The sequence below is a fragment of the Choristoneura fumiferana genome, chromosome 14 (genome assembly GCF_025370935.1).
Source record: "Choristoneura fumiferana chromosome 14, NRCan_CFum_1, whole genome shotgun sequence".
In the NCBI taxonomy this organism is placed as follows: domain Eukaryota; kingdom Metazoa; phylum Arthropoda; class Insecta; order Lepidoptera; family Tortricidae; genus Choristoneura; species Choristoneura fumiferana.
Genome location: NC_133485.1, coordinates 10,687,993 through 10,713,159, shown reverse-complemented (window position 1 = coordinate 10,713,159; position 25,167 = coordinate 10,687,993). Strand labels below are relative to the sequence as shown.

The following is a 25,167-nucleotide window of genomic DNA, read 5'->3' as shown; positions in this document are numbered from 1 at the left end:
AGTCCCTGACGCCATTATTTTTAGGTATGTCAATAGATCACGCTTTGACCGTGTTTCATTTCATTAATTTCGTGATCCGAACGGTCCGGATATGGCACTACGGGCAGTGGGCTGCGCTTCTATGCAGATTGAAAACTCTACACCCATAGGTCGGTCGTCTCGAACGTTGCGGCGGAAAATTGCGCGGGAAACCATTGTTTATGGTTTTGACAAGTGTTTTTTTTTAATGTGTGTAAGAATAGTTATTGGACTGATACAGGATTATTAAACGTTTTATTTACTGATTGGTGTCATTGGATAGCAAGGATGAAAAGTGTTAATGCGGTGAGTCAATTTCGAATGTTTAATAAAGATTTGGATAACATTGTGCGGTAATATTTTTTTTATAATTTTTGGTTTAAAATAATATTAATCAAAGCATTGACAGCTCATAATATGCATAAATATTTTTTAAATCTTCAAAATAATGATTTTTAACCAGACTAACCCCCTTATTTACAAAATATTGTAAGGCTTCTGTTAGTTTAACATCTATTATCACTTTGATATTCATTAGTGCTAGACACTGTTACAATATAGTTATTATCGGTTAACGTTTTTATGAAACTACTTAAACCATGCTTGAGCCAAACTAACACAGAGAAAAACTAATTAGCTAGGCGCATCCAAGCTAGTGCGCTTCTCTCTGCCAAATTCTTCAGTGCCCTCATCATCTTCGGAAGTTATAAAGGCTCACACCTGCTCCACATACTCTGCAAATTGCAATTGCGCCGCTCTATCCACAGTACCTAACGTTAGATACCTGGGTGTTTTCTTAGATCAGAGACTGGACTGGCGTGCCCACACCGAAGGTCTCTGCACCCGCCTTAGGAGATTAATTTATATCTTTAAGGATCTCAGACACTCTGCGCCCCCTGAAACCCTGTTTCTGGTCTATCAAAGTCTCTGCCAATCCATCATTTCCTATTGTATTCCTGTATGGGGAGGAACCTATAAGACTGTTCTGTTGAATGTTGAAAGAGCTCAGAGAGCGATCCTAAAGGTGATGCAATTCAGAAGGAAAGACTACTCTACTAAAAAACTCTATTCCGAGTCTTAAGTACTCTCGGTAAGGCAGCTGTATATTCTGCGGGTAATATTGCGTCAGCACTCCTTTTTGCCTTTAGATACTATACTTCGAAAACGTCCAAGTCATTGTGTATGTAAAATTGTCCCTTCACGCACTTCGTTTGCCCGTCGCCAGTTTTCTGCTCAAAGTACGCGCCTGTATAATAAGATCTATAGATTGATCTCTATCTATACCTTTAACCAATATGAAGGCAAGAATAAAGTTAAAAGTTGGTTGCTAAAATTGACGTACAGTGATACTGAGAATCTTCTTGTATCTGTAATATAGGTCATCCCTGATTGTTTACCTTTTATAGAGCATATTCCACTTGGTGTATGTCTAATCTAGTTTTATTCTTTTCTGATAATCCCTAAGTGTTCATCGTTTTGCTATTGGTTAAACCAATTATTATCTTGTTACTATAATTGCTTTTCATTGTACTAAAGAAAGTTATTGTACTGCCATTTTGTCCTAACATTGTGTTTAAGATGTTCGAAATCGGAGAAATCATTTGCCCCTAAAATACAGGTATTTTATACCTAGTTTAGGGGACAGAATTTCTGAATACTCTATAATGACTCTCATGTACAAACCTAATTATTGTATAGTGAACTGTAACATGCTTATGTACAAATAAATTATTATTATTATTATTATCTTCTTGGTTCAAATACGAAACGCCGTCGCGACGTTTACCATGCAACTCAATATCGCTCACAATACACAACCTAAAATATGGAAGTAAGTTTCCCTAGCAGAATAGAGTTGTATGTATCCATCATAACCGTTTACTTCAGTTTAGCTGTATTATTTATCCTTCATTGTGTCCGTACTTAGACATGTAAGCCAATCGCTTCATATCTTTATTACCTCGGAAGTTATTGTCAAACAATAAACATATTTAATTAATAACTTATTGTAACTAAGATAAATACGAAGCTCCTCAGTCACGGAAATATATATTACCTATCTATTATAATCACTACAAGCTTTGTGATATATGCCATATTTTTGGGATTACGTAGCCAAAATGACAAAAACAAAGCACTCGATTTTTAGCTATGTCTGTCCGTGGCTACTAAGCTCATGAAGCTCATACACTGAATGCCTACTAGAAAGTAACATTATAGCATAAGTAGGTATACCTAATAATGACGACGACAGTGTTGTAAAATAAAATGTAGAAAAAAAGTGTGCCTCCCTATATTTAAAACGAAGAGTTTTCTTCTCTTCCATCTAATGTGGGATGCCTTTATAGGATGATGTTTAGGAAATTTTAAGCTTTAAAAAATATTAGTTAAAATCAAATGGAAGCCTACACTGCGCGTAGCCCGACACGCACTTAGCTAGTTAATAATTAAACGTTAGGCTCAGACATAATTATCCCGTCTTGAGAAAGGGGATTGAGTTTTTTGCACAATAAAGTTGCCTACCTCTATAATTCCATTATGTATCTTAGCCTTTTAGTTCTCAGGTGTCGTTTATCTTCCGTGTAAACATCACTTGTCATCAATACATTCCGTAGTGCATTAATTACTTAATTATTATAAACTTGTCTTAGAACAATAAACATTTTTGTAAAACAATAACAATCACTCGCGAACATTGTCACTTCTCATTGAAAATAAAATGTATTTATTACAATGGCTCAATTGCATCTCATACCTACCTATATCATCATGCATTTTTAGAGTTCTGTAGAAAAAAGGCACAATTATAGTTTTTTGTCCGTAGGTATGTCACATTTATTTTTGGGCTGACTCGCACTTAGCTGGTTTTTTTTTCAGTGTCGTCAATACTTATTAATTATTAACGCTCGTCTTGGGTACTTTTATTCGACTTTAACCGTTTTTAATGTCAATCGCTACATACTCGTATAACATATAAACGAACTTGTCATAGGTAGGTACTAGACAACCTTCTAGTGTTCAAGAAAGCATTTATACCCAGTACAAAATAAAGTTTCTACGAATGTTCTGGAAACGTAGCCCTCCACAGGTGGTAGTCACGTCTGTCCCCGGGCGTGATGGAGTTTCAACCTAATAACTCCCATTGAGGCTTGCGTGGAAACTTGTTGAGAGGACTATCCCGTGGGACCTAGGAACAATAATTATTATATAAATTGAGTAAGCTTTGCAATATTTGAATAGCGGACGCAAACGGCTTGATTCTAATGCGAAAAATAGCCCTGCAATATTTCACAATGCTGAAGTAAAATTAAAAAGTGGATGTCTCTATTAATTTGCTACATTTTTATAAGCATAGCTGTTAAATTTTCTTCTATGAATTCTTTATTATATATGTAATCTGTAGGTACCAAATGAGTAACGTGAATAACAGAGCTGAAACGCCCTGTCGAAACCACTAGAGCTATAGAGACACTTGCAAATCGGCAGATATACCTGATCTTTGAAGATTATAGAGGTGCACTAAGGAGGTATTGCTTGAATTCCCTCTGGATAGGGAATAAATAGGCTAATAGCCTAAGTTTCATTCTACTGCCAGGGTAAAGCCACTAGCACAAGCTATTATAAGGTTCCCCTTGTATACCTACGCATATTTTTTAATGTCATAATTCTGTTTTGCATAATCTGTTTACGCATAATAGTACTATTTGTGCTGAAACTGTTTTCGCAAATTCTTTTACGCATAACCAATGTAAGCCGAACGGGCTTTACGCATTTTGCGATTACGCAATTTTACGCAATTTGCGAATTCCGAATATTTTTTAGGCAGAAAATACCTCACGCATAAATTAGTTCGTAAGTTCGTTCCGTTACAAATACAATTCTAACCTAACCTAATAACCTATTTTTCTAGTCATAATTATATTGTTTTACCATTTACCGTTTTATTATTGATCATTACTTACACTAATCAAGAAATAGTACTTAATTTATTTTTGGACATAGATTTGGACAGAATTTCGGGCTATCAAAATTCGGCTAAGTGCTAAACAATATTATGCATAATAAAATTCGGCCATGTTAATATTATGCTAATATAATATTCGGGTAAACAATCATTCAGCTTATAAAAAATTATGCCGAACTAAATTTTGGCAAACTTAAGATTCGGAGTAAATAAGTTCTGCGAAACCTGTTATGCTTAATAAGTTTCGAACATTAAAAAATATGCCAAATAGATGTCACCCCTATTTTAATGCAGTAAGTATATAAAAACGTCAAGACTTTATCCATTAAGAAGGATCATTATGTATTTAGTTTGAGTTTCATACTGAAAAACTAAATCGACTCTCCATAATTATACACAGTTGCGGGAAAAACTCAATCCCTCCCTGCCTACTACTCAATAAGATTACACCATCATGTATTTCTATAGCATGCTAATGAGCCTATTTAAAAGGTAAAAATCCAATGTTATTTTGTCGCTGTCATTTTTACACATCAAATGCATGTTGTTCGGAAGTTTACAAGTGAGATAAAAATATAACTGCAAAATTGATCCAATAGACGGCACATCTACACTACATCCATTTCGTTCCGGTACCTACATCCAAGCCAATTTCAAAGATACGTGACGTAATATCCAATTTACAGTAACTTAAATGAGACAACTCTAACAGAGACCTGCAAAATTATGTTTATGTATTAGGTTTTGCGAAAGTCTTAGTATATTTACGACGACCGTAAACATTTTTTTCTAATTAAAGCAAGAAGAATTTGTCGCAGATGCTAATTTTGACATCGTTCTCGGAATCACTTTTTACCAATATTTCACCGGCTACACATAATTGACACACTTTTGTACATGTTTCCGTATCGAAATCTAAATTTAAATGCTTACTCGTCGGTCGGTAATTATGCATAGGTGTAATCTATAACCGGATGAAAGCAATATTGGACCGATACCTGTAGACCGTTTTTACCGTATTTCGATGCTGTGGATAGTTTAAATCAACGCCTTCAAATCAAATTTGCTAAGCAATTACAGATTTATACGCCAAGTAAGATTGCTTTTCAATTTGTTTTCACCTCTTCAATAGTTTTCTTTTCACTAACGAATAACGATTTCATGCCGAGCCCTATACTTTTCATTATCACAGTCAGGTCAAATTGTAAGCAATGTTTGTATTTTTTAACCAGCAAACTACACATGCCCGTTTAAAAACAGTTTTGTTAGTGACTCCTGGTTTTTTATGTTAGTGTAACAATTGCATAAAGATGCAATCAGCATGCACAGTTTTAGGTACTTGTTAGACAAGTCAAGTAACGCTCCACATAGTAAAAACTCCTCCTACTTACTCGTAACTATGGAAGTACGGGCCAGCTTATGCGATTTGCTAATGGAGGAAAAAGTTTATGCAATTCTAAGTGGCACCTAGCAGCACGTTTAGTTTATGCTCACCACTAAATACTTAGGTACCAATAATGCTTACTTTTGCACAAGGGAAGTAATTTTACTGTAGGTATTTATCGTGGTTTTAATGTTTTAGCCGCTAATTTGAGTTTTCAATAATTTACTTTTATCGTGATAGCCGGAAGGCCTCTACCATGTCGAACATTGATAATACAGTATAAATAAAATATAATTGAAAATACGGTTACAAACAATACAAATATTCTTTATTGAACACCACAAATCAGTGCAATAAGTTTACAAAAAGACAAAATGCAAGGTATACAATAGGCTACTTAAAAGCGGTCTCTTCTAGACCTTCCTCGATTTTGCGGTACCCGCGCAACAAATGGCTTTGCGCAATATTTTTAACCAATTTAAATAAAAAGGAGAAGGTTATTTAGATCGTCTGTCCATATTGCGGGAGACCTTACAAAGACTGGTTTCCGTAATTAAGTCCATTAAAGATTTTTATTTTAATTTTATTTGTAAATAAAACGTTTATTTTCTTTGCATATTTCTTTGCTTTCTCGATGTTAATAGCGTTTGTAATGTATTCGTAAGAAAATATACAAGAACCTTTCCTTGTATTTAATTCATGTTCATAAAATTTATTTTAATGACCCAGGATTGTAATATTATGGGGAATCATGAAACCGGTATGATTACAATCTAAGTAGTGTCATTGGACTGGACATCGCACGCGTAGATATCTGGGATAATAGTGTCAGCGTTGCTTAGACGCATTCTAAGTAATTCGTTTTCGTACGAATTGTTCCTAAATCATATACTTTAATGCTAGCGCACTTTAAAATTACCTAGTTAAAATGTGTAATTTAATTTAATTTAATTTTGAAGCAAAAAATTAATTAATAATTATGTAGGTACTATTTATAACAAGTCACATAAAAAATGAATTAAATAACTATTTAAAAAAAATGGCCGAATTCATTTAATTAGTTCTGTGATCAAAATTTTAAGTATGACTTCTTTGACTCTACCACTCGCGACTACAACTAGCTTTCGCTCGCGACTTCGTCATTGTGGAAAAAAATGCAGTTAAATGAAAACCTGTCCTTTTGATCAACGGAAGCCCTGTGCAAAACCATAAGCTCCTAGTTTAATTTATTTTTCACTTCAGCACCTCAAACAGGTAGGTTTTGCTATGAGAAATCAGTTGGAATAAATATTAGTCAAATTCAATGAATTTGTAACAAATCTATTTATGTTTATGTAATAGAAATCTTAATAAAATCATATTTAAAGGTTTAATAACATTAAGGATAAATTATAAGTTTATTGTTCAACCTTTTTAATGACCCAAAGATGAGGCTTTTTGCAGTATTAAAAAATAAGTATGACATATTTTACAAGAAGTTCTAAGTTCAAATTACAATGCATATTATGTATGAGTATGAGATTTGTATTGTACCTACTGGACACTTTTTCGTTCCGAATTCAAAACCTCTCTACTTACCGCTTTTCAACAACGTTTGGCACTTTCTGGTGACTTTTTAAAGATATAATCGCGACTGTACGTATCATTTTTGAGTAAGGGTTTTAAATGTGATTATTATATTTGTTTCTAATTGGATTATATTTAAAAAAGTGTGTTAGTTTTTAAACAGGTAGGTATATGTGGTTTGATTCTTATGTTACATTTAAATTATGTTCTCGCTGCTGAGGTGAAAAATTGAATGTGTCACACGAGACCAAAGTTTTTTTGTATCTCGTGTGTTTGAATCCCTTGTTGCTCAGGATTCTAACCTAGAATCACTTGCTGACGCTCGTGATTCAATTATAGAATCCTTGGCTTCCTCAGGATTCGAAATCAACACTCGTAACAAAAAACAACTTTGCTCTCTTGTTGCACAAACAACTATGGGCTGTACGTTGATACGTCAGCTAGTTAGTCAATCTGGCAACTTCGTCTTTTATATGTACTTTGATAAGATACAGACTTTAATGATTTTGTTAAATGACAATATCATTCACGCGATCACCATGTATGGTAATAAAATCCCATTACTTATCCGATAACATCTGACTTTCTAATAACGCAACGATCATAGCAGTGTTTAAAATGATGTTTTACAGTTCCATGCGACGGCTCCTACGCTTCCATAAACCAATCGTATTTCATTTAACATTTAGATTGATTCATTGTAACGGTTTTTTTGTTTGTTACCGTAAAAAATGCAGATTAAAATGATTTCTAGTTATTAAATATAGGTAATTGTGCAATCAAACTCTTGCCCAAGGCTGTAGTATCTGAATTCTATAATACACAATTATGTTTTCAACGCATATTTAATCAAACCAAGCGATTACATGATTATACGAATACATGAACGCATCCAAAGACGGAAGTTTAGTACGAAAACACGCCCGCTGCGTATTAACTGTGTCATTTAAGGGTAATTAAGAATTGGTGCACTTTCTTTTTAACTTTGCACTGTTGCAAAACTTTGCAATCTGCCTTTCGATTTGGGCATATACTTATAACGATTTTTTTTGCTTATTTTAAGCGTCTGCTTTTTCTTTTGTCTCCCACAGTTATGGTCATTATAATAAGCATGAATTATAATAAACATAAACTAAGACTTTCAAGGATAAATATTTATCTACTAATATCACTACAAAGAGGTCAAATGAGAGAATGAACAAGTACCCGGTTTACGATATTAATTTAATTGAAGATTCCGAATCTCATTACAAGTTAGAAGTTTATATAATGTACCAAGTAATAGTACTACAGGTACCCGTACTATACTACTACATTGCTTTACTAGTAGGTAACATTAAATTTGAAAAATTATTCCTTAGATTATACCTAAAAAGTTATAATTAATAGTACATTGTGTCTTAGAGGCGGTAAATAAGGAATTACGAACGAGAGTCTATTAGAAGCCCGAAGTCGAAAACTGAGGGCTTTAATGAGTGGATGTTCGTAATTCTAGTACCGCCCGTGCGACATACAATGTTTTTCATCACATTTGCGAGTAAAATTGTTTATTTGTAAGACAAAATATTATTTATGCTTAAATTGCCGAAACTTTAGGCTGCGTTCTAGGGCAGCGCCAGCATCCTCCCCTGCTGTTGCGCACCCCAGCGCCCGCCATGCAGTATCAGTACTGGCATTGACTCATTTACCGACCTTGGGCTTCATGACAACAAAATTAGTACGGGCAATGACTCATTTACCGACCACGGGTTTCATGACAAGCACATTAAGGTCGAGGGTTTTATTTGGGGGGTTGCAACCAAGGTAGCCTGCATGTTACGACACTGTTTACGAGCAAGTGTGATGAAAAATACCTAAAAGCTCCAAAGTCCTAAATGGTTGCATCGCAGTCGTTGGCCGTTTCGTTTTCGTCTTGCAATGCTGGTGCGAACATTTTGAAATTTTGTAAGAAAATAATTATGTAGGAATATCATTTTAACATAATTGACATTAAAACTACTTGGATACTTAAAGTTCGACCTACCTACCGTTTTCTCCTAGTAAATTTGCAAAACAAATCACAACCGTTGACCTTTTCACTGTAACTAATGCACAAACAGTCATAAAAAATACGAATGTCACGTAAATATCATCACATCTGGTTGTCAAACAAATTAATATCGTAACTCAGATATACTTACTTTAACTTTCATTTATATTTCATTCCTCAAAAGTTCTACTTTTGAGTATCACAAAACGACACTAAAACGTTATAAAACAGATATTTTACTGTATCTGTGTCATATGAGGTTATAGACTAACACAGTATATAACTTTCGTATCGTGATGATTTAGATGTCAAATATATTATTAGTTGCACATTTACATATTTTTCCCATACCGCTCTACTCTCGAATGCTACTCGTCCATCTTTAATACATTTAACAAAATACATTAAATTACAAAGTTTCGGGCATTCCTATACCATATTTATGAATGTATTTGCGCATTTGAAATGTCGTTTTTCCGCGTTTTAATTTTCTAAACACTCGAGTTTTCTATTGAATTAATAAGTGATAGTATACACTTGTGTGTGTCTAAAAATATTTAGAAGTAAGCATTCGATTATAGTACTGAATCGGGATATCAATAATTATAATATTGTTACCAGAATATTACAGAAGCTGTGAATGATATTCAGTGATTAATTTCTACGGAAATTAGAATACGCCATACGCCGCCACATCGCAATCATTTTTGTCAAAATTACTATGCTGTGTCTTTCTACGAGTACATGCCTTGAAAGGTAGATTAGCCAGAAGTAAAAAAAATAGTAGATTGATAACCGAGGGTGGAAAGTGACCCATTTCACCCGAGCGCCAATAGTTATTATTATATACTTTTCATTTCGACTGTGAGGAAAGTAAAATACTACAAAAAAATGAGAATAAAAATAAATTAAATTTTCTGATATCCAACCTCCAACCTTTTCGCACTGGCCACTTGCCACGACCGACTATAAAAAAAATCGTGTTGTTCACGACACGACCAAGGAGCTTATATACAAAACTGGAGGTTGAACGCCGAACGAAAAAGTTTGACCTTTGTTTCTTATTTATATATTCCATCTCTTTCTTTCACATTTCAAGAATGACTTCCATCTCTTTCTTAACCTAACTAAAGAAAGAGATGGAATATATTCGTGACATAAAAAGTCAAATTTCTTGTTTCAAACGGATGTTCGGCGTTCAATCTTCAGTGTTGTAGCTACATATAAAGCTCCTTGGTCACGACACTACACGTGTATCTAGATGGCCAGGCCGAAACGTGAAAAAAAAGTGTCATTGACGTAACTCAATTATCTTTGACTCCGTGGCTAATCGTAAAAATTAAAAAAAAATACTTACCACCCTACAGATGAAAACGCAACTTTCCACCTGGCTATCTACCCATGAAAATTAAACTTTCCGAACAGGAGAGATGAAAAAAACATTACAAGTATTATGCAATCATCATGTTTTTAAAAGATTAATTTATTCGCCGATAAGCACATGCTATTTAGGCGGGTTCTTTGAAATAAAAGTGAAAATACAAAGAGAGATGAGATGTAATTTCGGAGCGAGGTAATTTATTGATGTTCAGATAGAGGATGTTCAAATATAATGACTGCTATTAATTACTTGCAATGAGCAATTGATAAATAGCATAATAAATATTTTGCATACCAATTAGCAGTCGGTAGTGGTGTATTCGTGAGAATCTTCGTATGTGGATAGAATGAATGCATCGTGTTCGTGTGTATTACTGGTTTAAATGATTGCTAAATTGAACTCCTAGATTTCTATCGAGATATCTACGTAATTGCATAAATTGGAGGTATTGTAAGCTTTCATTTTGAGTACTTAACTTGACTGACGAGATTAGTTACATGTGAATTCGAAATCTTTAAGTTACTACACCGTTCAGTATAATATTAAGACTGAGTTATAAACATAAATTTGATAAAGCTTAACAACTGACATGAAACGGTACTATGACATGGTTCAGCCACACCAACGTCTCTGAGGATTCTGTTGGATTTAACGGAATACATCTGTTTGTCGGCAAAATGTTTGAAGTCAGGCTCTCTTGAGTGCCGATACTGAACATCGGATGTAATCGGAATGGCGTAGACCACGGTTCCAGTATTGTCTGGGTCTATATACGACCACGAAAACTGATGCTTCGTTAGACAAAACTGGCGCTCTCATTAAAAACATAATTAAGTAGAACTTTAACCCCGTGAGATTTTTGTAAATTTAAATGCCCTCTGACAGTAATTAAAAGAATTCTTAATATACGTGAACGACCTTCCGTTTAGATGCCTACGAAACGAAGCCAAACGAAACGAAAAATATTCCGTAGATTCCATTGTTGTTCGTTTAATAAACTCGGCAATGTCTCTAAATTATCTCGAATAAAATGTATCAATAAGCTTCCGTTACGAATAAGAGTTATTCGTAGTAAACTACTTTGCTGCACTTTGAACTGTTGAACCTCTTAATGACCGTTGCTACTTATTAGTTCCAAGCAATTATTTTTAAATGGAAACTTTGCTTGGGTACATCACGAGTTCCGTTAACGAAGGTTTAAATGAGCTGCCCTAAAAACTACAAATTTATATTTGCTATTAGCATATCATTTGACGAAGGTGAAATCAACTTATAAATAATTAAAGAAAAAACTGCCAGCAACATTCTAAGCAGGTGTTATTGAATTTAGTCAAAGCGGTGGACACCACGTTAAAATTATAATGTCAAATGAAACACCCGTGAATAAAAGAGGCACAAAAACAACAATGCAGTAGCCCGAGCCGCGACCCGAGTCGTAAATTAGACGTTAGCGACGAACCAACAAATCGACAAGATCGGTGTTAATGTATGCGCAGCCATTATCTGTCATCTTTTGTTACTGTTTCGTATTTCAGTTGCCGAAGGAGTTAGGCTACTTTTAAATTGCAATAAACACTATATATATGATGGGATTCCATTAGAATTTCAATATGTTAGTTAAATCTCTATGTTATTGGTTTGGGTGGGGCAGTTTATCGGTGTTGAATTTTTGTAGAGCATGGTTCTGATGATTTATATCATTGATTTGATTTCTCTGGACTTTGGTTAATATTTAAGCTAGTTTGATAAAAAATAAGTCTAAAGTGGGAGTAATTACAAATGTTAGGTATATAATAATTTATTGAATCTACCTACATTAAATCTATCTACTCGTAGTTATCAAAATGAGCTGCAACCAGGTAGTAAATATTTACCGAAATAATGCTGTCTACATTAACTTTTGGACGAGCAGATGGCCTAGTGGTTAGAGAACCTGACTACGAAGCTTGAGGTCCCGGGTTCGATTCCCGTGTCGGGGCAGATATTTGTATAAAAAATACGAATGTTTGTTCTCGGGTCTTGGGTGTTTAATATGTATTTAAGTATGTATCTATATATATAATTATATTTATCCGTTGCTTAGTACCCATAACACAAGCTTTGCTAAGCTTACTTTGGGACTAGGTCAATTGTTGTGAATTTATTTATTTTATTTTTATTTATTTATATCTCGCCTTTTGGAACCCTAAATGTACTTATTTCAAAACATTTTTGAGGTCAGCAAACTTTATTTTATCTCTAAGTTACGAAATCCTAGTTGTGTTTGGATAAGACATAAACTTTTATTCTGTTCACCGTGTAGTTTTACACGCATTTGGTACGGTTTACACCTTTCCCGTTTTGAAAAACTAGAATACCCATATGTTTTAGTATCTAAAATATATTTCTGATGTGTATGCGTGATATGCATAATTTATAAGCCAGCCGTTCAATATAAGTTTTGGAAAGTGGCGTGATAACTGAATTTTAAAACATGCATGAATTCCGTTCGCTATTTTGTTTTTGTTTTTTATGAGCACGACGGTCGTTAGCATTAAAAAGTAATTTAATACATATTTAAGTAATAATGAGGATTGAAAGTTCAAAGTTCGTATCGAATTACGTGACCATTTTTTGCTATTTGAGCAAAGTAGACCGCTACCAGAGGTTAAAAAAACGGAAGTCTTTCTATTTATTAATACGAGTATACAGTTTATATGTCAATACTAAACAGTTTTGCTAAGATAATCTGCAAAATTGATCATTCTTTTATTTATTTTAGTGGATTTTCGAGTAAAATTAGTTATCGAATGGCCTTTTCTTATTCGGCTCTCAGTGGCGTAGTTAGGTAACCTAAGGCCCTGGGGCAAATAAAAAAATGGGGCCCACTGCTATCAAAACTGGTAAGGTTTTTTGAAGTAAAATCATTATATATACAAATACTTTAAAAATGCTAAGCAACTTTATCATCAGCTATAAAGCAGAATTTCGAGGGCCCCCTGAGCTTGAGGGGCTCGGGGCACTGCCCCGCCTAGCCCCTTGGTAGCTACGAAACTGTCGGCTCTACTAACTAAGGTCATTTAAAAGTTCCACTAATACGGTTAACTTCCAAATAGATACAGCTTAGGGCTTTCTAAGAATTTATATCCATGACCAAAAAATATTACCATTTTTGAAATGGCATATTATGTAAATACAAGCGGTCAAGTGTGAGTCTGACCCACACACCAAGTGTTTCGTGCCATTGTATATATTTGCCATTGTTAAGATTTAAAACTGAGCAAAATATAGTACTTTTATAAGGAGTTCCTCCAATATGTACCTACATACCTAATAATATATTTTTTTATTTGTTGTTATTGACTATGTTAAACAATTTTAATTATCTACCTGGCTAAATATTATTACGGATCATAAGATTCAGTTGACAGATGGACTTACGGATGGACCTATCTTAGCTATAGTGTCCCATTGGCATGGTTTGGGTACAAAATTCTAAAAAGGTGGTACACCTACACCATTCCAGTACAGTCAATGGTCGTCCACAAAATGATGAAATTACAGCCTAACAAACTAATGCCCGATTTAATTTATAAAAAGGTTTTCAGAGGTCTCCCCTAGATAAAAATAGTCTCAAAAGTTGTCGGTATTTTTTCGACAAAGTTAATTTAAACTACAAAATAAGTTCAACTTGTATCTTTTATTTCACAGATCACACTAGATCATCAAAATGAATTCTCACAAGCAGCTTGAACGATACCCGAAACATGTAAACAGAAAAGAAGGCAGATGCCATCTGGAAATAAACAGAAAATGACTTCGGGGACGTGCCTTTGATTCAGTGCTCGAAGTTGTATAGAGATGGCGTTAGCGTTGCTTCTGTTGATGGCGGTTGGCGCGTCGAGCGCTAACACTCCCGGCGGAGAGGTGGCGCTGGCAAACGTTACGAGATTCGCCACTGGAGATCTTTTTGCTCTTGTCAGTAAGTATCGAAAATAAAATTGTTTATTAACACTTTCTATTCATCTCAGTTTAAAACTTTAGCCAAAAATCATTTATGCTGGTTTCTAAACGGTTTGCATTTTTTTTTATGTAGGTAGAGCAGTTTTTCATAGTCAATCAAATTCTAAGATATTTGAAAGAAAGAAAATGTTAATTCGGCAAGCAATATCTTGGGCAATATAAATACATAGGTAAAATACATCTGGTACATAACTTAATGTTTAATTAAGTAGGTTTACTTAAAGTTATAGCCGAAAGGGCAGGCAGCTCAGCAATGCTGAGGTACGGAACCACAGCGCTGATTTTCAGCTGCAGCCAAATAAAGGAAAAGAAAAAGAATGGTACATGCCTATTTGAAACCTTAAAAATATGCTATATATTTATATATATAATTATGTTATACATTATGTGCTGGCTGATGGAGATTCTGTAAAGGATAAGTTGGCCTACATGATATGTATCTCATTATATGACAGTGCACTTATTTGTACTTCTTTATATATTTAAATTTGCAATTAGTTCCTAAACCATATTTACAGCCAAATAATATTTATAATCTCGTATACAAACTATTTATTAATGGACTCTTCAAAAAAAGTATTGGTATAGTATAGGACTAGATACGCCTGCCGTGACCTGAGCGTACTATCGTGACGCCCCTGAGAGAGCACCACCATTTGGAAACTCCTGTCTTTGTAAAAACCTGTGTTTATCACCTTATTGTTATTGTTTCCAGGCGCTGAATGCGGCATGACCAGGTGTATGGAGGTATCACACGGTACAGCACTACCGATGGGCGGTGAAGGATGCGTCTGTCAGTGCGGGCGCGACACGCCAGCTTTCCGCGAGGATCAACGCATATGTGTCGACCACATCGACGGTAACACTTGGCATAAACAGTACAGTCACAAAACAGACAAGTACAGAAATCAATCTACATACGCGCCCGAGCAACGCACACATATACACGGCTCACAGACACGAAATCTCGGACCGGTTGGGACCAGTGCGAGCACGATAGAGCAATAATGTGAATTTACTACACTTTAAAATATAATAATCGTGCATTTCGCCAATGTCGTAATCGTCGCAAGATATGTTCTGTGACAAATTTGTAATATAACAATGACATTAACATGATTGTTTTTAGTTATTATTAATTTATATTTCTATTCTTCCCATTTCATTCTCAACAATAAATCAAACAACTAAGATACGAGTGCCATTACCACAATAGTTTTTTATGCATAAGCCATAGTTGACAACCCTAGTAGAGCGCCCGCGTAGGTATGAAAAGTGAAGTTACAATGAGATTGACTTCTGTACATTTCTGTTTTGTGGTAAAGTCTTTCCCATACAGTTGAACCTATACCTTCAGTGAATACTGTTACAACTTGAAAAGTGACATAGGTATTTCAGGAAAACTACTTTTAGTTTGACGTAACCTCTTTCCGTAGAAGGTTGAACAACTTACTAAAAAATGATGAATATAATTGAAAAAATCAATCTTTATATTCGTATACCTTGGATAAAGAAAATATACATCAGTCTTTGAGATAGTTATGATAAGATAAATGTGAAGAAGTATGTATTTAATGTTTTTTGTGGCTAATGTTATTGGTTGAGCAACGTTGCTGGTCGAATTTCAACTTTTTAAACGAAATAACATCTGATTATGAATACAGTATGTCAGTCATAAGCATATCATTAAACACATAAATTAAATAACGTACATACTTAGATTTGTTGGTGTCTCTTACACTACATTGCATGCATGCAATAAATTGGCCCCTGGTGTGAGTAGAGGCCACATTGTCTGATGCGCGGAAGTTCGCAATCGCATTTGTATTTACTCTGATCCTATTTCATTCAACGGTAATAAAAGGTAAATGCGATTGTGATTTTAAGTGCAAATAAGGTAAAATGGATCGTGGTAGGTACAGTCAAGGGCAAAGATATCGACACGGCTAAAGTTACAAAAATATGTATACACGACTTTATGCATATTTTTGCAACTTTGGCCGTGTCGATATCTCTGCCGTTGACTGTACTAGAGACAATGGGCGTCTACTGTAGTGAATAAAAAGTGATTAACTAATAACCATAAAATAAAATTAAATTAAATAATTTCCTTGCTCACCGTCACACAGTCAGTGTCAGTCATATAGACCTTCGCAAAGTAACGCCTGATTCAATAAATTAGCATTAAATATTAGAATGTACAACAAGAGCCTAAAACGAGCCATTTTACCCGAGGCGTTGAAATAGCCACCCGAGCCGGTACGGCGAGGATGGATAGACACCTCGAGGGGAAAATGGGTTTGAAGCTCGAGTTTTACACTCTGCTTTTCACTTCGATCGAGAGAAAATTATTTTAGCAACAGTGGAAACAATTGTTAACTTATTAGGTACCTTTTATTTTTCATGCATTGCTTTATTATATAATTATACATTTTTAGTTTTATTTATTTATTTTGATTGATTTAATTGATTTTTAGTTTCACGTGAATTAATAAAATATATAGAGACTTTTTTGATTGTTAGAGCATATAAATGAGTTTTATGTCGCCTAGATCCAACATTAATACAAACTTTACGAACATGAGAAGTTTCTTTAAGCCACCAGTCATTAAAAGTGATTTCCATAGATCAATTCTTGACAATGAATAAGTTTGAGCACCTACGTATTTCGATAAGGCAAACTAGTGCTTTACTAGATATCAATCCAATTCACATCGGTAAGATATCTTTACCGTTGCAATTTGCAACCCATCTAATCAACATACAACGAAGTGACACTCCAAAGGTTACAACTGATTACTTGCTACATTTAATACTGTGACATTAGCTCACGTGATCCTAATTCTAACTGTAGGTCTTTATGAAAGGTCAGGTCCAACCTGCATTTACTATGAAAAACTCTTGGTCTTTTACCACTTAGGTGAATTAATCTTTCTCAGAGTAATATTTTCTTAATAAAAGTGTCCACTGTGATCTAAAATTCAAGATACTTTAGCGCAAACTAATCCGCTGTCTATTTTCAGAATGCCTCATGGCGAGTTTCGGCCGTGGCGCGACCAAGCCGCAGATTCCTCTAGTGTTCCTGCCTTTGAAAGGGCAAATAATGTACCCTTCGAAAGAAATTGTTTTTACGGGTAAGTATTTTTTTATTAAAAATAATAGAATAAAAAAAAGAAGAATCTGACAAAAAATTATTCCGGTACCGGGAATCGAACCCGAGCCTCCTGGGTGAGAGCCAGGTATCCTAGCCACTAGACCATACCGGAGATATTAAGCTGTTTGAAAAATCCCTTCGTTTTCAGACGTGGATGACGCGGTATGCGCAGTGACTAGTGCGCAGTACCTCTCCCCGTCCGGATGGGTTACCTTACGGGACCTTTTGGACAATGACGTGCCGTTCGGACTGTACCGGGATGAAGGCAGCACGTTTTTGCAGGTAAATTATCAAAGTAATAAGACTTCACCATTCTCTGTTAAGTACCAGTCTTTTTACTTGACCGATACTTGTGATGCCGTCTTCGTTTTAATGAGCATTTTAAACAGAGATGGCATCATATGCACCTGTAGAGCGGTGTGACAAGGGGTTAATCTGATATTCTGCAGGTAAATAATGGACCACTGAATTATTGACTATTGTGTGGACATGGTCTGGATGCTTTATTTTTATGATGACGCGTGTTGTGTATCTAAACAGCTATCAGCTTATCGGCGACAACAGGCGGTCATAGTCGATCACGGGAGATTATGCCCTCTAAAGATTGTGATGAATGCGTTGGTCCACATGACACCTACTAACCACAGAAGTCCCTTGTAGGACAAGCGACGAAGATGCAGAAATAGATGATTCAAAAAATGCGAGCATAACAAAAACTGATAAATGATAATATGACAGTTTTATGACTCGGATTATCTGAGGTAATAGGTAGGTGGCAGGGAAGATTTACTAAGATTATGTTTAATACAAACATACAAAATAATAATGAAGCAAGATAAGCTGGTAAATTGGTTCGATATAGGTAAAGATGATAAATAATGGCATAGCATAGAGTTATAGGTCATTCATTGGTGCTGAGAAAGAACTAGGATAAGGGATAAAATGGGGAAAAATATTTTCGATTCAAAGTGGCTCTATCTCCGTAATTATAAATATTAGACTCCAAATTTGAATTTGAAATAGCCTAGGTACCTAGTTATAAAAGCTAAAAAAATGTTTTGGAATAAAGAGTGCTCAGACTCACTGGACAGTGCACAGCCTCGACCACTGGAGATAGAGACTTAAAAGTTGGTGAATATATTCCGTGCGGGTTATACAGGCGCTCTAACAAAGGATTTCAGGTTTTTTTATTTTTATTTGACTGATTGGCAAACGAGCAAGTGGGTCTCCTGATGGTAAGAGATCACCAGGGGTATTGCAGATGCGTTGCCAACCTAGAGGCCTAAGATGGGATACCTCAAGTGCCAGTAATTTCACCGGCTGTCTTACTCTCCACGCCGAAACACAACAGTGCAAGCACTGCTGCTTCATGGCAGGATTAGCGAGCAAGATGGTGGTAGCAATCCGGGCGGACCTTGCACAAGGTCCTACCACCTGCAAAAATTATTGACCTAAACATACTCATCATTATCATTTCACCGCATCAGAAGTTAACCTGCAGCTGTAGAGGTAATGGTTCCCTCATTATGAGATGTTTCCGCAAACGGACAATTTGTGGAACGGAATTCTTTCATAAGTAGGTACCGAGTAAGCGAAATGTCCACTTGTTTATCCTGAAATACAAGTTATTATGAGCTACTAGGCACACTTGTGATAATGTCACTTCAAGTCCGATCTCATCTCAATTGCAAAAGCTTATCGTCATTCACATCTGACAATGATATGTTACTTACAAAACCATAATCTACACTGTACATATTTAATAAAATTTATGCAGTCATTCACGATTATCGATATTATATGATCCAAATTAAGTACCTACAATCCAGTTTCAGGTCCACGTTTGAATTACTTTTTCGATAATTATGCTAATTAAAGGAACTGGTGTTTCGGGAACTTTATGGTCCTGATCTGAAACGAGTTCATGGATTAATTAGAACCATATATCGTCTTTATATTAACTGAAACTACACAACTACATATAAATAAATCTGTTAAAGCTAAATAAATATGTCTGTGTCTGGCAAAGCCAAGTGTCAAGTAAAACCAGACGAACTAATGATAAATTAACATAAATTTTAACAAATGTAATGTATAAGGGTATCTATTTTTAATCCAAACCCCAGTGGTGAGACGTGAGGTGGGACGAACCAAGCAACAAACGACAAAAAGCTGGAATTTAAAATGGGACGATGCGGCCAAAAATTTCTCCGTGCAAAGATGATACCTATCTTGGGTCAAAATTTTACAGGCGGTATCTTTAGTAAGGTGTCATTGATGGCATCAATCGCATCAATCGGACAGCGAAGGATTGCGGCCTGCGAGTGTTGAAGTTACTTGAAATGCAACTCGTTTGTGATGAATTCTCAGATAAACACTAAGGCGTCAAGGAGCAATTTGTATAATCCTACCAAATAAACCGCATTTAGATGTCCTCACGGCGATAAGTCGTATCAAACCAACAGAAATCAACGGGTGTGCGACCAAACGAATGCTTACACTCATTTGGCTAAAGCGAATATTAAAGACCAAGATGACATTAATATAACAATGTAATTAATTGCGGGTGGCTTTTCGTCCCATAACGGTTATCTCGTCAGTTTAATAAATAAGTATGTTGTTTTCTTTAGTAAATATACCTACTCGCAGTAAGAAAAAAGAGAACATATTTTTAATAAAACATAAAATGGAACATGAGAGAAGTTAAATGAGGAAAAGTAAAAGCTTGTTGTAGATTAACTTAAGTACCTATTAGATGTAGATATTGTTGACAAAGAAAATAAATAAGCACTACAGGAGTTGTAATCAACTACTAAAGTGTTCTTACCGCAATTATGCAAAAAATAGGTATCTAAGCCTTTTTGTGGAACCGTGATTCGATTAAGAGATATTAAATCAATATTTGATGAGATGAATCGGATTTTTTTTAGACGCTGTCTAACTTAAGCTTTGTCGTATCCGTCCAAATCGATTTATAATAGTATTATGTCTGTACTTTTTAACATTGATGGGTAATCAGATCATTAAATATTGAATTTGCTGTTAGTGGCGAGGGTCAACGGCACTGCACAGCCGTCTGGAAGGTCGTCTGGTGGCGGTGCATGTGCTGTGTTCCGCTCCCACACCCACGCGGCTTGCTGCGTCGTGTGCCGCCTTCCGCGTAGCTGGTGCTTCTCATACTATTGGTGAGTACGATACTATTATTACTCATACTATTGGTGTAGTTGAAGGAGTATTATCCTTACCTGAATCAAGGACCTTTTTCTGTCAGTTTTGAAATGATTTTAACGCTTTTTTGTGTTAGCGCTGATTATGGACGAAAAAAGATCGTTGTCTAAACTTGATAAACATTGTGGAAAACATTTTTAAGAACCTACTGGTTTTTATAATGTATAACAATATATTCCCTATAACTTCATCAACCTCTGCTCAGTTTGTATGACGCACAAAAATCTTTTACAATTTTGAGATATTTTTACTAACATTTGTGGACAAACCATTACAAAGAACTATTTTTTGCAGATGTTCGTTCAATACCTTTTCATGCCGGTGAACCGGTAACTGCAGAACCAGCTACACAAAGCCAAGGTCTTAGCGTTCTAGAAGCTTTAGCAATTGGCGTATGCGTGCTCATGCTGGTATTTGTCTATGCAGCAGGCATAGTTTTTTACATACACTACAAACAAAGGCAGAAGAGAAAAGACAAAGATCCAGAAATGAATTTCTCTACAACTAATTCTACTGATAATGGGTCTACTATAGACTCTAGAATAGGAATGGATAGTATGGTAAAAACCAAGTTTAAATAATATATTGAGTTAGTATTTTATGATGCATCTGATCTTAATTATTTGATTGATTTACAGAGAATGAAAACAAATCCATTAATGAAATTGGATGGCGATTTTTTGAATGATGCCGGTTTGTCTGATGTCAGTGAACGTACCGAAGAGACTGTTGATTCATACAGTTCACAAAAGGTAACTAAATGATGATTTAAAATGCAAATTCAGCTATTGTAAGGAATAGCAATTTAAACTGCTTTCAATAGTTTCAGAAAACGAATCCAAACATTGTATCTGCCATGGTTCACAACAGTCATCGCAAAAAGCCAGTGAGACCTTCTGTAAGAGCTACATCGACTCCAGAACGCATGACAGAACGCTTACAACGACGCTCTGCTTCTCCCGATACCTTAGAGAGGGCTCCCCATTCTGATTTGTCTATTGTGGACTACAGAGTGGAAAATAATACAGCAACCCAACCACCACCACAATCCAACGGAGAGCCTGTGATAAGGAGAAAATTGTATTTCAATCCAGTGTTTTTTGAAGCAGAGCACTTAAAGGTAATTTCAAGGATTTTTATATTTCACAAACAACTCATCAAATTTTCATACAATTTAACAAATAATTATATTTTTCAGAATCCACCTCCAGCAGCTTTAGAATTTCTGGTCAAAATTCGAGAAGTTATGGCTATCGCCAAGGAAAAGATGACATCGAAGCGATTTATTCCAATTTTGTCTGATATACCAGAAGAAGAGCTCTATCACACAATAGATCTTGGTTGGGACATTCCCTGTGCAAGAAAAGGCCGAAGATTTAGTGCTATCAGTCTTAAACGCGAAAATAGTCGACGAGCAGTCCATTGTGGTGGATGTCCTGGTTGTGACAACAGCGAAAAAGAACAAAAATCTATGGCATTAGTTAGATCTAATTCATGCAAAACGTGCGTTAGTGATGACTACAAACAAAAGATTGTTCGTAAATGGTTAGACGATGTGCCATTACTGCCTGCTACAACGAGACCTGTCAAATCAGTTGCCAAAGTCATTCCACGAGTTGTTGAAACAACGATAGAAAATACAAGTCATCATATTCCTAAACCAGTCCGACCTGAAGAACCAAAGGCTTTGAAAATAACGGAATTAAATTTGAAAGAAGCTATTCCTCATATAAAAGAACAGCAGATAATGAAAGAAGTTCGAAAGGAACAAGATAAAAAAACAGTTAGTAAAACTGTTAATAGTATGGATATAAGTACAAAAGAAGAACCAAAAAGTAAAGCTCTAACTATGGTAACACTTGATAAAAGAAGTCCACCCAGCCATGGCACTAGACGTGTTAGGAAGAAACTGCCACCACCACCTCCTCCACCTAGCATGCCACTAGAATTACCAAAGGATGAAGAAGTACCAATACCCCCCGAAGTTAAAGTTAAAATGCAAGCGGTCATACGTGAGCTAAATCAATGCCGCAGAGCAGAACCCAAAGAACTGGAAGAAGTCCAAACCGAAACCATTGCTCCTATTGCTCCTAAAATTGTAATCCCAGTTTTAGCAGCTGATTCACATTATTTCAGTGATGACAACTTGCTCGCTGATACATGTAGACGTGAGCAGTTTATCGATTTTGACAGTTTGGAAAGGAACAATATACTCAAAAAACGGAGGTTCTCTTTGGCTTGTGGTCCTGAAATATCCCATAAAGATATAAATTACGAGCCTAATATACATAATGCTCGACAAAGATTGTCCCGCAGTTGGCGTGATGTTAGAACAGCAGTTGAAGACTATCAGGTATCTAGCACACATTCAGTAGATTCTGAATATGAAAATCGTAGTCTTCCTGTAAGTGAGGTTTTCATTAACACAATGGAACCATTGTACAATAATCTGCCTACCCCAGGAGCTTTGACTATTCAAGTAAGCGGGTCACCTGTTGAAAACAGACGTAATGTAAAAGAAGATTTTGATCCTGATACACTTGACAGAAAACCAAGGCGCGAGTCTAAAAAACGCGTCGACAAGATACTTTTGAAATCAGGTGGCAGCTTCAAACATAAGCTTACTGAGATTGAAAATAATCAAAATAAGTCTCCTGAGGTAGGTTTTACGAGAAAGATCGGTAGTCTGAGACAAATCTACGAAGCTAAAACGAAGATACAAGACGATTCGTTGCGCTTGTCATTTTATGAAAGACGCGGCAGCGTTCCATACGGGAACGAAGAAATATCTAGGTTCGTCGATTCTTTGAAGACTCCGGATCTGATACGACAAGTTAATGGACAAAAGGAGTTAAGACCTCCGGTCCCGCCGAAACAACGACGTGGTTCAGATGCCTCTCCTAAGTTCTGTACGACTCGAGAAAGTCCTCCTGGTGAAAAACGACGATCATTAGAAGAAAGAGATCGGTTCCCTCCATACTCAAGGGCAGAGAACCTCAACGCTCGACGATCTGGCCGCAGATTGGCCAGAACCAGATCAAGAAGAACAGATTTGAGAAAACTCTACAAAACTGAGGACTCCGGGTACATGAGCACAGATTCTAATGAATCAAAACGTAGAGCAAGATACCTAATGCAATTGAGGCCGAAACCTATTGTACTTGAACCCACAATGGTGCCATCTATAACGATATCGAATAAAACGCCGCCTTTGCAAATAGAATCTGACACTGATGATTTAGAATCCCTTTGCGATGGTCGCAGTGAATCTGGTGGGGAGAGTGTGGAGACAGATTCAGTTTTCTTTGGCAATTTTGAAGAATCAAAACAAATGCTGGCTGAACTGGCAATGTATAGTTTTGACGGACAAAAACGAGTTCAGAGTCAAGAGCAGATTGATTCTGGATTTATGGGAGAAACTAATATAATTCTGAGCGGGGATAGTGACTCCGAGCACAGAAGTGTCATTTCTATTATTGCGGGACGAGACGGGCGTGCCTCTGCTGCTTCTATTACAAAATTGGATGATCCGCCATTTGTACATTCCGTTGAATGTTAATCCAGTCCGTGTGTAGAATACTCAATATTTAGATGTAAATGTAAATAATGGTTGTTATCGAGTATGTGGTTATTTAGGTTACGTCTGTTAATATCATCATTATTTCCACCACATTTTTGTTTGTTCACTGTATTTGCAGCGATGTTTTTTTTTCATGCCTTTAAGGCATTCACGCAATTCAAAGCAATTCACGTAAAGAATAGTTTTCCTCCGATTTTACCTCAATGCGAAAGTAGGTAAGACGAGTGTTTTGTTTACTGACGAGACATTGCAGCGTAAGGAAAGTAATTGTGTAAAAAGTAGTAAATAATCATACAGCCCACCATTGAAATAGTTGTTATGCGTTCATGTTTAAACATAATTTTGTAAACATTTATCATTGTTAATAATATTATTGTTTTGTGTTTAATTGATAAAAAAAACATTTATTTGTTTTGGATTTCGGTTTATTTGATTCATTTATGTTGTACTCCTAGTTGTCTATTTTGTTTATAATGATGTATATTTAATGACCGGCCGGTTGTGCAATTAAATTTTACTTTATATCTAGTATCACCAAAATGGAAATTACGAGAGTTATTCTATGGTGCTTGGTATGGATTAGAGGCTGATATATTTATTGGATTTTTTTACATTTAAACGTTTTTTTCTTTGCATAAGTGCAGGTAAATAAGTTAGTCAAAAGTGTATTTTCTTACTTTGTTTATGTACAAAGTGATTATGAAAATATTATACCTATGAATAAATGGTTTTATTATTCTAATAAATTTATTTTTAGAAATCCCTAATTGAACAGTACCTACTTAATATAAAGTTCCAACTTGATACAATAAATGCCACTAAAAATACAACCTGTTAGGTACCTGCGTTTTCACAGCTCAA

The 25,167-nt window shown here is 35.6% G+C and overlaps 1 protein-coding gene and 1 non-coding gene across 2 annotated transcripts; one reads left to right on the top strand and one right to left on the bottom strand.

Moving 5' to 3' along the window:
* Nucleotides 1–122: 122 nt before the first annotated feature.
* LOC141435117 (uncharacterized) lies at nt 123–25,052 on the top strand. The gene is made up of 10 exons (XM_074097689.1): nt 123–324; nt 14,033–14,303; nt 15,060–15,203; nt 17,368–17,478; nt 17,647–17,780; nt 20,545–20,683; nt 21,021–21,286; nt 21,365–21,478; nt 21,550–21,846; nt 21,925–25,052. The coding sequence occupies exons 2-10, from the start codon at nt 14,183–14,185 to the stop codon at nt 24,283–24,285; spliced, it is 3,687 nt and encodes a 1,228-aa protein (XP_073953790.1). The 5' UTR covers nt 123–324; nt 14,033–14,182; the 3' UTR covers nt 24,286–25,052.
* TRNAE-CUC (transfer RNA glutamic acid (anticodon CUC)) lies at nt 17,539–17,610 on the bottom strand. Its single transcript has one exon. It is a non-coding gene; the product is annotated as a tRNA-Glu (tRNA).
* Nucleotides 25,053–25,167: the final 115 nt, after the last annotated feature.

Coding starts and splice junctions, on each gene's coding strand:
- LOC141435117 (XM_074097689.1), top strand. CDS start 14,183: ATGGCGTTAGCGTTGCTTCTGTTGATGGCGGTTGGCGCGTCGAGCGCT. Junction 17,479..17,646: donor GAAAGAAATTGTTTTTACGG/GTAAGTATTTTT, acceptor CTTCGTTTTCAG/ACGTGGATGACGCGGTATGC. Junction 21,287..21,364: donor GAATAGGAATGGATAGTATG/GTAAAAACCAAG, acceptor ATTGATTTACAG/AGAATGAAAACAAATCCATT.